The sequence below is a fragment of the Salmo salar genome, chromosome 26, assembly GCF_965601325.2.
Source record: "Salmo salar chromosome 26, fSalSal1, whole genome shotgun sequence".
Classification (NCBI taxonomy): Eukaryota; Metazoa; Chordata; class Actinopteri; order Salmoniformes; family Salmonidae; genus Salmo; species Salmo salar.
Window position 1 is genome coordinate 55,573,211 of NC_138316.1, and position 14,041 is coordinate 55,587,251.

Genomic DNA, 14,041 nt, shown 5'->3' on the forward strand with positions numbered 1-14,041 from the left:
GAGGGGGGGGTGATACTGATGGGAGATATGAGGGGGGGGGTGATACTGATGGGAGATATGAGGGGGGGGTGATACTGATGGGAGATATGAGGGGGGGGTGATACTGATGGGAGATATGAGGGGGGGTGATACTGATGGGAGATATGAGGGGGGGTGATACTGATGGGAGATATGAGGGGGGGTGATACTGATGGGAGATATGAGGGGGGGTGATACTTATGGGAGATACGAAGGAGGGGGTGATACTGATGGGAGATATGAGGGGGGGGTGATACTGATGGGAGATATGGGGGGGGGGGTGATATTGATGGGAGATATGGGGGGGGGGGGGGTGATACTGATGGGAGATATGAGGGGGGGGGGGGGGGGGTTGTACACTGAGGACCAAGTAACATCTCAATATGGTGAATTCTATAAAGGAAGTAAAATCCAGAAATATTGAAATTACATTATTTCATTATCTGTAAAAACAGATTTCAACCTGATCTGGATTTACAATAAAAAGAATGGTAGAATAACAATGACATTAGATTTCTATTGACGGGTTAAAGCAGTTTGATTCATTCAGACATTAGATTTCTATTGACGGGTTAAAGCAGTTTGATTCATTCAGACATTAGATTTCTATTGACGGGTTAAAGCAGTTTGATTCATTCAGACATTAGATTTCTATTGACGGGTTAAAGCAGTTTGATTCATTCAGACATTAGATTTCTATTGACGGGTTAAAGCAGTTTTTGATTCATTCAGACATTAGATTTCTATTGACGGGTTAAAGCAGTTTTTGATTCATTCAGACATTAGATTTCTATTGACGGGTTAAAGCAGTTTGATTCATTCAGACATTAGATTTCTATTGACGGGTTAAAGCAGTTTTTGATTCATTCAGACAGATTTCTATTGACGGGTTAAAGCAGTTTGATTCATTCAGACATTAGATTTCTATTGACGGGTTAAAGCAGTTTTTGATTCATTCAGACATTAGATTTCTATTGACGGGTTAAAGCAGTTTTTGATTCATTCAGACATTAGATTTCTATTGACGGGTTAAAGCAGTTTGATTCATTCAGACATTAGATTTCTATTGACGGGTTAAAGCAGTTTTTGATTCATTCAGACATTAGATTTCTATTGACGGGTTAAAGCAGTTTTTGATTCATTCAGACATTAGATTTCTATTGACGGGTTAAAGCAGTTTTTGATTCATTCAGACAGATTTCTATTGACGGGTTAAAGCAGTTTGATTCATTCAGACATTAGATTTCTATTGACGGGTTAAAGCAGTTTTTGATTCATTCAGACATTAGATTTCTATTGACGGGTTAAAGCAGTTTTTGATTCATTCAGACATTAGATTTCTATTGACGGGTTAAAGCAGTTTGATTCATTCAGACATTAGATTTCTATTGACGGGTTAAAGCAGTTTTTGATTCATTCAGACATTAGATTTCTATTGACGGGTTAAAGCAGTTTTTGATTCATTCAGACATTAGATTTCTATTGACGGGTTAAAGCAGTTTTTGATTCATTCAGACATTAGATTTCTATTGATGGGTTAAAGCAGTTTTTGATTCATTCAGACATTAGATTTCTATTGACGGGTTAAAGCAGTTTCTCTCTTAACAATATAAAAATATCATATTCTGAAACTTTAAACAGAAATACATTTTAAAAAGTCAGAAAAATGGAGAAGAACAAATCAGGATAAAACTGTTTTTGATTTAAAAAGTATCTTTCAATAAACAAATATAAGTGAACAATATTATAAAAAGTGTTAGTGTTGAGTCCATCTTGATGTAGAGTAGGTGGAAATCATTCTGGTGATCTTTAGCCTTTATCCATGTCTGTCTACTAATATAAACTGAACACAAATACGAACGCAACATGTAAAGTGTTGGTCCCATGTTTCATGAGCTGAAATAAAAAGATCCCAGAAATGTTCCGTACAAAACAGGAAGCTTTTACATCTCTCTGTTAGTGAGTTCCCAAGATAATCCATCCATCAGTATCCCTGAACAGTCATGTGAAATCCATTGATTAGGTGCCTAAAGAATTGATTTAAATTGACTGATTTTCTTCTATGAACTGTAAGTCAGTAAAATCTTAGAAACGGTAGCATGTTGCATTGACATTTTGTTCAGTATAGATGCCATGTAGCAGATGATTTTATCCCAAAGAGACTTAGTTAATGCGTGAATACATTTTATACATATGGGGTGATCTCAGGGACTGGACCCCACTATCCTGGCACAGCAAATGCCATTTCCTACAAAACTGAGCTACAGAGGAGCAGTAACTCAGGAGCAGTTTTCTAACCAATTCTCAACACAGAGGAATTTACGATCCAGATTATGGCCTGTATATCCTCCACTATATGCCCCGTTTCACACAGGGCACAACAGACTGAGGTCGGCAACAGTATGCATGGCCATGTCTTCCATCGGGGACCATAGATCACTCTTCCATCACCTCCTCTCAATGGTTCTCTTCCTCCTCAGAGGACTCTGGGCGTTCAATGTCTTCAGCTCACTGTACTGCACCTACACACAGAGAGGAATATGGCCAGGTATCATTTATAACAGCAGAGCCGCAGGGCTACAGTGTCTGAGGAGGTCATGCTACCAGTTGAAGTCACACAACAGCTACAGTAGCTCTCAACTAGTGTTACATAATTTTGCTAACTTCCACCGATTTGGAGGATTCGCACATTTCCTGCTTATTCCCTCCTGAATCCATGAATCTTCCAACAGATTTCCCCCCCCCCCCCAAAAAAAAACGAGGACTTTTGGGAAAGTTAACAGAATTTTGCAACCCTACTCTCAACTCTGTGGTGACAATAGTCACAGAAGTGATCAACTCTGTGGTGACTTCTCCCGGCAACTGAAAGGAACCTGACCCTAACACCTTTTATAATCCACAAGGGATGTTAGGGAGGAAACATCATAACACAAATTAGACCAGGCTATAATTACACAGGCAACAACCAGGTAACATAGAACCAACCTGTGGGATATTTCAGTAGAAAGCAGTGCTGAAAGACTAGAGGTTTACTGGCTTCCTGAATCTGATCTAGAGGTTTACTGGCTTCCTGAATCTGATCTAGATGCTACAACCTGAAAGACTAGAGCATTACTGGCATCCTGAATCTGATCTAGATGCTATAACCTGAAAGACTAGAGCATTACTGGCATCCTGAATCTGATCTAGATGCTATAACCTGAAAAGGGTAATTCCACCACTTTTTAAACTCCTATTCATTATGTCCAGCACCACACCAGTGTCTACATATGTGAATAACAACACATTTCTATGTTCTGTAGTTACAAACAGAAGAAGAAAAGGTCCTTTAAAAGCGCGCTGGATGACATCATCACATATGCAGAGTTTCTACATTTACATGTGATAACGTTCCAGACAGGAAGAGCATTATCCGGCTCCCCGGCAATCTCACAGTCTTCCTAAATCACCGTACTATCTGTTGAAAAGCGCTGGAATTGCCCTTTAACCTTCTATAGACACTTACCTTGTGAACATCTGAAGGAACTCTCCTCAGGAAATCAAACAGCTCGTTGTTGTCGATGGCGTACGGGGCCCGTAATTTCTTGGTGAATTTATTAATTCCTGAAAACAGACATTCAGGAGAAGCTAAATAAAACAGTCTGTATAAACCAGTTCAGCACGGCATGTACGATACTGTATTGTTTTGGTGTATTTGATATGCTGACCTTCATAAAAATCAATTGACATGGAAATGGTCAATAGTTGTAGATATCTTAACAAAAGAAAACATGCCCTTACCCCAAACTAGAAGGATATATCGTACAGGGATGAAGTATGTCAGAACTGTTACTGTCACCAGGATCAGGAAGGCTAGGTTGGAGAGGAACGGTACCGACCAGTTAAAGGTGCTGAGGAAGACAACACAATACATAGTCATATTGAGTAGATACACAATACACATTCATATTGAGTAGATACACAATACACATTCATATTGAGTAGATACACAATACACATTCAGTAGAAACACAATACACATTCAGTAGAAACACAATACACATTCATATTGAGTAGATACACAATACACATTCATATTGAGTAGATACACAATACACATTCATATTGAGTAGATACACAATACACATTCATATTGAGTAGAAACACAATACACATTCATATTGAGTAGATACACAATACACATTCATATTGAGTAGATACACAATACACATTCATATTGAGTAGATACACAATACACATTCATATTGAGTAGAAACACAATACACATTCACATTCAGTAGAAACACAATACACATTCATATTGAGTAGATACACAATACACATTCAGTAGAAATACAATACACATTCATATTGAGTAGATACACAATACACATTCAGTAGAAACACAATACACATTCATATTGAGTAGATACACAATACACATTCAGTAGAAACACAATACACATTCAGTAGATACACAATACACATTCATATTGAGTAGATACACAATACACATTCAGTAGAAACACAATACACATTCACATTCAGTAGAAACACAATACACATTCAGTAGAAACACAATACACATTCATATTGAGTAGATACACAATACACATTCAGTAGAAATACAATACACATTCAGTAGAAACACAATACACATTCATATTGAGTAGATACACAATACACATTGAGTAGATACACAATACACATTCATATTGAGTAGATACACAATACACATTCATATTGAGTAGATACACAATACACATTCAGTAGAAATACAATACACATTCACATTCAGTAGAAACACAATACACATTCAGTAGAAACACAATACACATTCAGTAGAAACACAATACACATTCAGTAGAAACACAATACACATTCAGTAGAAACACAATACACATTCATATTGAGTAGATACACAATACACATTCAGTAGAAATACAATACACATTCATATTCAGTAGAAACACAATACACATTCAGTAGAAACACAATACACATTCAGTAGAAACACAATACACATTCAGTAGAAACACATTACACATTCAGTAGAAACACAATACACATTCAGTAGAAACACAATACACATTCAGTAGAAACACAATACACATTCAGTAGAAACACAATACACATTCACATTCAGTAGAAACACAATACACATTCAGTAGAAACACAATACACATTCAGTAGAAACACAATACACATTCAGTAGAAACACAATACACATTCAGTAGAAACACAATACACATTCACATTCAGTAGAAACACAATACACATTCAGTAGAAACACAATACACATTCAGTAGAAACACAATACACATTCATATTGAGTAGAAACACAATACACATTCAGTAGAAACACAATACACATTCACATTGAGTAGAAACACAATACACATTCAGTAGAAACACAATACATAGTCATACTGAGTAGAAACAATACATATTCATATTGAGTAGAAACACAATACATATTCAGTAGAAACACAATACACATTCAGTAGAAACACAATACACATTCATACTGAGGAGAAACACAATACATATTCATACTAAGGAGAAACACAATACACATTCAGTAGAAACACAATACACATTCAGTAGAAACACAATACATAGTCATACTGAGTAGAAACACAATACATATTCATATTGAGTAGAAACACAATACATATTCACATTGAAGAGAAACATATGTGATACAACAATAATGAGGAATACAACATATTCAAAGATCATTACATACAGCGGATAGGTGGAGTGGAATGTGTTGTTTTGCAGGGTCAGCCGTAGTAGTACAGCACCAGTTAGGTTTAAGTGACTTGCTCAATGGCGTATCGACAGATTTTTCACCTTGTCGGCTCTGATATTCAAACCAACAACCTTTTGGTTACCACCCCAATGCTCTAACCGCTAGGCTACCTGCCTCCCTAACTTGCCGCCCAACTTCACATTGGTTGGAGGAGATATGGGCAGAAACATAAAAAATTATATAAACTAAATATTTAATTGATAAAACAAAACAAAAATTGACAATTCATATTGATTGGATACGTGATAAAAACATTATTGCAGGAATATAACACACTAATTATTCTATATTTCATTGATAATCCAAAATAATTGACATGCACAATCGAGAACCATGTACAGAATAAATACGTCAAACCTCAACACCATGTCAAACCAAAATGGATGGACAATTATAATATATACATGTCTAATTCAGACTAAAAACACGCCTTCCCTGTAGCTCAGTTGGTAGAGCATGGTGTGTGCAACGCCAGGGTTGTGGGTTCGATTCCCACGGGGGGCCAGTACAAAAAAAAAAATATATATATATATATATATGAAAAAAAAATGCATTAAATGAAAATGAAATGTATGTATTCACTACGAGTAAGTCACTCTGGATAAGAGCATCTGCTAAATGACGTAAATGTAAAAACGCTTACTTCTTAATTCTCTCCCCGAAGCATGCGATTTCCTCCAACAGGTTTTGGACAGTGATGACGGTCTCTTGAACCATGTGAATTCTTTCCATCAAGCCTCTCTTCTCGGATTCCTACAACATTAAAGGACCAGTCAGTTCTACATGTCTTTAGATTCCTACAACATTAAAGGACCAGTCAGTTCTACATGTGTTTAGATTCCTCCAACATTAAAGGACCAGTCAGTTCTACATGTCTTTAGATTCCTACAACATTAAAGGACCAGTCAGTTCTACATGTCTTTAGATTCCTCCAACATTAAAGGACCAGTCAGTTCTACATGTCTTTAGATTCCTCCAACATTAAAGGACCAGTCAGTTCTACATGTCTTTAGATTCCTCCAACATTAAAGGACCAGTCAGTTCTACATGTCTTTAGATTCCTCCAACATTAAAGGACCAGTCAGTTCTACATGTCTTTAGATTCCTCCAACATTAAAGGACCAGTCAGTTCTACATGTCTTTAGATTCCTCCAACATTAAAGAACCAGTCAGTTCTACATGTGTTTAGATTCCTCCAACATTAAAGGACCAGTCAGTTCTACATGTCTTTAGATTCCTCCAACATTAAAGGACCAGTCAGTTCTACATGTCTTTAGATTCCTCCAACATTAAAGGACCAGTCAGTTCTACATGTCTTTAGATTCCTCCAACATTAAAGGACCAGTCAGTTCTACATGTCTTTAGATTCCTCCAACATTAAAGGACCAGTCAGTTCTACATGTGTTTAGATTGTATGTGTAACTCTGTGTTGTTGTTTGTGTTGCACTGCTTTGCTTTATCTTGACCAGGTCGCAGTTGTAAATGAGAACTTGTTCTCAACTTGCCACCTGGTTAAAAATGGGTTCGCGGGCCGGAGACTTGTTCCTACAGACAGACTGACATACACAACAGAACCCCCCTGAGGCTGTGGGTCAGCTGTTTGTTGCTGCTATTGAGACATGTTCCTACGGACAGACTGTCATAGATAATACATAGATACATAGATAATACATAGATAATACTAGATAATACATAGATAATATTAGATAATACATAGATAATATTAGATAATACATAGATAATACTAGATAATACATAGATAATACATAGATAATACTAGATAATACATAGATAATACATAGATAATACATAGATAATACATAGATAATATTAGATAATACATAGATAATACTAGATAATACATAGATAATACATAGATAATACTAGATAATACTAGATAATACTAGATAATACATAGATAACACTAGATAATACATAGATAATACTAGATAATACATAGATAACACTAGATAATACATAGATAATACATAGATAATACTAGATAATACATAGATAATACTAGATAATACATAGATAATATTAGATAATACATAGATAATACTAGATAATACATAGAGAATACTAGATAATACATAGATAATACTAGATAATACATAGATAATACATAGAGAACACTAGATAATACTAGATAACACATAGATAATACTAGATATTATATATATCTGCAATTCGTATCACAGTACTATCAGTAATAACAAACTAGCCTTACTATGTAGTAACCCAGTATTACCAGTAATTACTATGCAGTAACCCAGTATTACCAGTCATTACTATGCAGTAACCCAGTATTACCAGTAATTACTATGCAGTAACCCAGTATTATCAGTCATTACTATGTAGTAACCCAGTATTACCAGTCATTACTATGCAGTAACCCAGTATTATCAGTCATTACTATGTAGTAACCCAGTATTACCAGTCATTACTATGTAGTAACCCAGTATTATCAGTCATTACTATGCAGTAACCCAGTATTATCAGTCATTACTATGTAGTAACCCAGTATTATCAGTCATTACTATGCAGTAACCCAGTATTACCAGTCATTACTATGCAGTAACCCAGTATTACCAGTAATTACTATGTAGTAACCCAGTATTACCAGTAATTACTATGCAGTAACCCAGTATTATCAGTCATTACTATGTAGTAACCCAGTATTACCAGTCATTACTATGTAGTAACCCAGTATTACCAGTAATTACTATGCAGTAACCCAGTATTATCAGTCATTACTATGTAGTAACCCAGTATTATCAGTCATTACTATGAATAAACCCAGTATTACCAGTCATTACTATATAGTAACTCAGTATTACCAGTCATTACTATGTAGTAACTCAGTATTACCAGTCATTACTATGTAGTAACCCAGTATTATCAGTCATTACTATGTAGTAACCCAGTATTATCAGTCACTACTATGTTGTAACCCAGTATTATCAGTCATTACTATGTAGTAACCCAGTATTATCAGTCATTACTATGCAGTAACTCAGTATTATCAGTCATTACTATGCAGTAACCCAGTATTATCAGTCATTACTATGTAGTAACCCAGTATTATCAGTCATTACTATGAATAAACCCAGTATTATCAGTCACTACTATGTAGTAACCCAGTATTATCAGTCACTACTATGTAGTAACCCAGTATTATCAGTCATTACTATGTAGTAACCCAGTATTATCAGTCATTACTATGTAGTAACCCAGTATTACCAGTCACTACTATGTAGTAACCCAGTATTATCAGTCATTACTATGTAGTAACCCAGTATTATCAGTCATTACTATGCAGTAACTCAGTATTATCAGTCATTACTATGTAGTAACTCAGTATTACCAGTCATTACTATGCAGTAACTCAGTATTACCAGTCATTACTATGCAGTAACTCAGTATTATCAGTCATTACTATGTAGTAACCCAGTATTATCAGTCATTACTATGTAGTAACCCAGTATTACCAGTCACTACTATGTAGTAACCCAGTATTATCAGTCATTACTATGCAGTAACTCAGTATTATCAGTCATTACTATGCAGTAACTCAGTATTATCAGTCATTACTATGTAGTGACCCAGTATTATCAGTCATTACTGTGTAGTAACTCAGTATTATCAGTCATTACTATGCAGTAACTCAGTATTATCAGTCATTACTATGCAGTAACTCAGTATTATCAGTCATTACTATGCAGTAACTCAGTATTATCAGTCATTACTATGTAGTAACTCAGTATTATCAGTCATTACTATGCAGTAACTCAGTATTACCAGTCATTACTATGCAGTAACTCAGTATTACCAGTCATTACTATGCAGTAACCCAGTATTATCAGTCATTACTATGCAGTAACCCAGTATTATCAGTCATTACTATGTAGTAACCCAGTATTATCAGTCACTACTATGTAGTAACTCAGTATTATCAGTCATTACTATGCAGTAACTCAGTATTACCAGTCATTACTATGCAGTAACTCAGTATTACCAGTCATTACTATGCAGTAACTCAGTATTACCAGTCATTACTATGCAGTAACTCAGTATTAGGGGGGAAAAGAAGAGAATAGAAAGGAAATGAAACTATGCTACCTTTTCATCGTCATCATCTTCATCGCCCAAGTCCATATTATCCTGGAGAGAAAAGATTAGTAAAGTGAAGGATAGGAAATGTCCAGACCTGTGGTTCACTATATTGATCCAGACACTCCAGAAATATTATGAGCTGTCCTCCCCTCAACAGCCTCCACTGGTTGGTGTACTGTAGTAGGTCCATGTAGTGTGTCGGGATGAGCACAGACGACCTCACATGACTGATCCTCTGCAATGACTAACAGATGATCATGCTGAGGGATTTGGAAGTAGTTGTAGAATCTAGGGGATAGTGGTAGTAGTTCTAGGGGATAGTGGTAGTAGTTGTAGGGGATAGTGGTAGTAGTTGTAGGGGATAGTGGTAGTAGTTGTAGAATCTAGGGGATAGTGGTAGTAGTTGTAGGGGATAGTGGTAGTAGTTGTAGGGGATAGTGGTAGTAGTTGTAGGGGATAGTGGTAGTAGTTGTAGGGGATAGTGGTAGTAGTTGTAGAATCTAGGGGATAGTGGTAGTAGTTGTAGAATCTAGGGGATAGTGGTAGTAGTTGTAGGGGATAGTGGTAGTAGTTGTAGGGGATAGTGGTAGTAGTTGTAGGGGATAGTGGTAGTAGTTGTAGGGGATAGTGGTAGTAGTTCTAGGGGATAGTGGTAGTAGAATCTAGGGGATAGTGGTAGTAGTTGTAGAATCTAGGGGATAGTGGTAGTAGTTGTAGGGGATAGTGGTAGTAGTTCTAGGGGATAGTGGTAGTAGTTGTAGGGGATAGTGGTAGTAGTTGTAGGGGATAGTGGTAGTAGTTGTAGGGGATAGTGGTAGTAGTTCTAGGGGATAGTGGTAGTAGTTCTAGGGGATAGTGGTAGTAGTTGTAGGGGATAGTGGTAGTAGTTGTAGGGGATAGTGGTAGTAGTTGTAGGGGATAGTGGTAGTAGTTGTAGAATCTAGGGGATAGTGGTAGTAGTTCTAGGGGATAGTGGTAGTAGTTGTAGGGGATAGTGGTAGTAGTTGTAGAATCTAGGGGATAGTGGTAGTAGTTGTAGGGGATAGTGGTAGTAGTTGTAGAATCTAGGGGATAGTGGTAGTAGTTGTAGGGGATAGTGGTAGTAGTTGTAGAATCTAGGGGATAGTGGTAGTAGTTGTAGGGGATAGTGGTAGTAGTTGTAGGGGATAGTGGTAGTAGTTGTAGAATCTAGGGGATAGTGGTAGTAGTTGTAGGGGATAGTGGTAGTAGTTGTAGGGGATAGTGGTAGTAGTTGTAGGGGATAGTGGTAGTAGTTGTAGAATCTAGGGGATAGTGGTAGTAGTTGTAGAATCTAGGGGATAGTGGTAGTAGTTGTAGGGGATAGTGGTAGTAGTTGTAGGGGATAGTGGTAGTAGTTGTAGGGGATAGTGGTAGTAGTTGTAGGGGATAGTGGTAGTAGTTGTAGGGGATAGTGGTAGTAGTTGTAGGGGATAGTGGTAGTAGTTGTAGAATCTAGGGGATAGTGGTAGTAGTTGTAGGGGATAGTGGTAGTAGTTGTAGGGGATAGTGGTAGTAGTTGTAGGGGATAGTGGTAGTAGTTGTAGAATCTAGGGGATAGTGGTAGTAGTTGTAGAATCTAGGGGATAGTGGTAGTAGTTGTAGGGGATAGTGGTAGTAGTTGTAGGGGATAGTGGTAGTAGTTGTAGGGGATAGTGGTAGTAGTTGTAGGGGATAGTGGTAGTAGTTCTAGGGGATAGTGGTAGTAGTTCTAGGGGATAGTGGTAGTAGTTGTAGAATCTAGGGGATAGTGGTAGTAGTTGTAGGGGATAGTGGTAGTAGTTGTAGGGGATAGTGGTAGTAGTTGTAGGGGATAGTGGTAGTAGTTGTAGGGGATAGTGGTAGTAGTTGTAGGGGATAGTGGTAGTAGTTCTAGGGGATAGTGGTAGTAGTTGTAGAATCTAGGGGATAGTGGTAGTAGTTGTAGGGGATAGTGGTAGTAGTTGTAGGGGATAGTGGTAGTAGTTCTAGGGGATAGTGGTAGTAGTTGTAGAATCTAGGGGATAGTGGTAGTAGTTGTAGGGGATAGTGGTAGTAGTTGTAGGGGATAGTGGTAGTAGTTGTAGGGGATAGTGGTAGTAGTTGTAGGGGATAGTGGTAGTAGTTGTAGGGGATAGTGGTAGTAGTTGTAGGGGATAGTGGTAGTAGTTGTAGGGGATAGTGGTAGTAGTTGTAGAATCTAGGGGATAGTGGTAGTAGTTGTAGGGGATAGTGGTAGTAGTTGTAGAATCTAGGGGATAGTGGTAGTAGTTGTAGGGGATAGTGGTAGTAGTTGTAGGGGATAGTGGTAGTAGTTGTAGGGGATAGTGGTAGTAGTTCTAGGGGATAGTGGTAGTAGTTGTAGAATCTAGGGGATAGTGGTAGTAGTTGTAGGGGATAGTGGTAGTAGTTGTAGGGGATAGTGGTAGTAGTTGTAGGGGATAGTGGTAGTAGTTGTAGAATCTAGGGGATAGTGGTAGTAGTTCTAGGGGATAGTGGTAGTAGTTCTAGGGGATAGTGGTAGTAGTTCTAGGGGATAGTGGTAGTAGTTCTAGGGGATAGTGGTAGTAGTTCTAGGGGATAGTGGTAGTAGTTGTAGAATCTAGGGGATAGTGGTAGTAGTTCTAGGGGATAGTGGTAGTAGTTGTAGGGGATAGTGGTAGTAGTTCTAGGGGATAGTGGTAGTAGTTGTAGAATCTAGGGGATAGTGGTAGTAGTTGTAGGGGATAGTGGTAGTAGTTGTAGGGGATAGTGGTAGTAGTTGTAGGGGATAGTGGTAGTAGTTGTAGGGGATAGTGGTAGTAGTTGTAGGGGATAGTGGTAGTAGTTGTAGAATCTAGGGGATAGTGGTAGTAGTTGTAGGGGATAGTGGTAGTAGTTGTAGAATCTAGGGGATAGTGGTAGTAGTTGTAGGGGATAGTGGTAGTAGTTGTAGGGGATAGTGGTAGTAGTTGTAGGGGATAGTGGTAGTAGTTGTAGGGGATAGTGGTAGTAGTTGTAGGGGATAGTGGTAGTAGTTGTAGAATCTAGGGGATAGTGGTAGTAGTTCTAGGGGATAGTGGTAGTAGTTCTAGGGGATAGTGGTAGTAGTTGTAGGGGATAGTGGTAGTAGTTGTAGGGGATAGTGGTAGTAGTTGTAGAATCTAGGGGATAGTGGTAGTAGTTGTAGGGGATAGTGGTAGTAGTTGTAGAATCTAGGGGATAGTGGTAGTAGTTGTAGGGGATAGTGGTAGTAGTTGTAGGGGATAGTGGTAGTAGTTGTAGGGGATAGTGGTAGTAGTTGTAGAATCTAGGGGATAGTGGTAGTAGTTGTAGGGGATAGTGGTAGTAGTTGTAGGGGATAGTGGTAGTAGTTCTAGGGGATAGTGGTAGTAGTTGTAGAATCTAGGGGATAGTGGTAGTAGTTCTAGGGGATAGTGGTAGTAGTTCTAGGGGATAGTGGTAGTAGTTGTAGAATCTAGGGGATAGTGGTAGTAGTTGTAGGGGATAGTGGTAGTAGTTGTAGGGGATAGTGGTAGTAGTTGTAGAATCTAGGGGATAGTGGTAGTAGTTGTAGGGGATAGTGGTAGTAGTTGTAGGGGATAGTGGTAGTAGTTGTAGGGGATAGTGGTAGTAGTTGTAGGGGATAGTGGTAGTAGTTGTAGGGGATAGTGGTAGTAGTTGTAGAATCTAGGGGATAGTGGTAGTAGTTGTAGGGGATAGTGGTAGTAGTTGTAGAATCTAGGGGATAGTGGTAGTAGTTGTAGGGGATAGTGGTAGTAGTTGTAGGGGATAGTGGTAGTAGTTGTAGGGGATAGTGGTAGTAGTTGTAGGGGATAGTGGTAGTAGTTGTAGGGGATAGTGGTAGTAGTTGTAGGGGATAGTGGTAGTAGTTGTAGGGGATAGTGGTAGTAGTTGTAGGGGATAGTGGTAGTAGTTGTAGAATCTAGGGGATAGTGGTAGTAGTTCTAGGGGATAGTGGTAGTAGTTCTAGGGGATAGTGGTAGTAGTTGTAGAATCTAGGGGATAGTGGTAGTAGTTGTAGGGGATAGTGGTAGTAGTTGTAGGGGATAGTGGTAGTAGTTGTAGGGGATAGTGGTAGTAGTTGTAGGGGATAGTGGTAGTAGTTGTAGAATC

The 14,041-nt window shown here is 38.0% G+C and overlaps 1 protein-coding gene across 3 annotated transcripts in view; it reads right to left on the reverse strand.

The window, feature by feature from the left end:
* Positions 1 to 359: 359 nt before the first annotated feature.
* The window catches only part of LOC106593833 (multiple C2 and transmembrane domain-containing protein 2), an 88,538-nt gene continuing 74,856 nt past the window's right edge, over positions 360 to 14,041 (reverse strand). For all 3 annotated transcript variants that reach the window (XM_082969876.1, XM_082969875.1, XM_082969877.1), the window contains 5 exons: positions 9,935 to 9,976; positions 6,456 to 6,565; positions 3,799 to 3,908; positions 3,524 to 3,621; positions 360 to 2,540 (listed from right to left, as the gene is read on the reverse strand). In XM_082969876.1, coding sequence (XP_082826002.1) covers positions 2,466 to 2,540; positions 3,524 to 3,621; positions 3,799 to 3,908; positions 6,456 to 6,565; positions 9,935 to 9,976 — 435 coding nt within the window. In that variant the 3' untranslated portion in view covers positions 360 to 2,465. The remainder of the gene's footprint in view (positions 2,541 to 3,523; positions 3,622 to 3,798; positions 3,909 to 6,455; positions 6,566 to 9,934; positions 9,977 to 14,041) is intronic.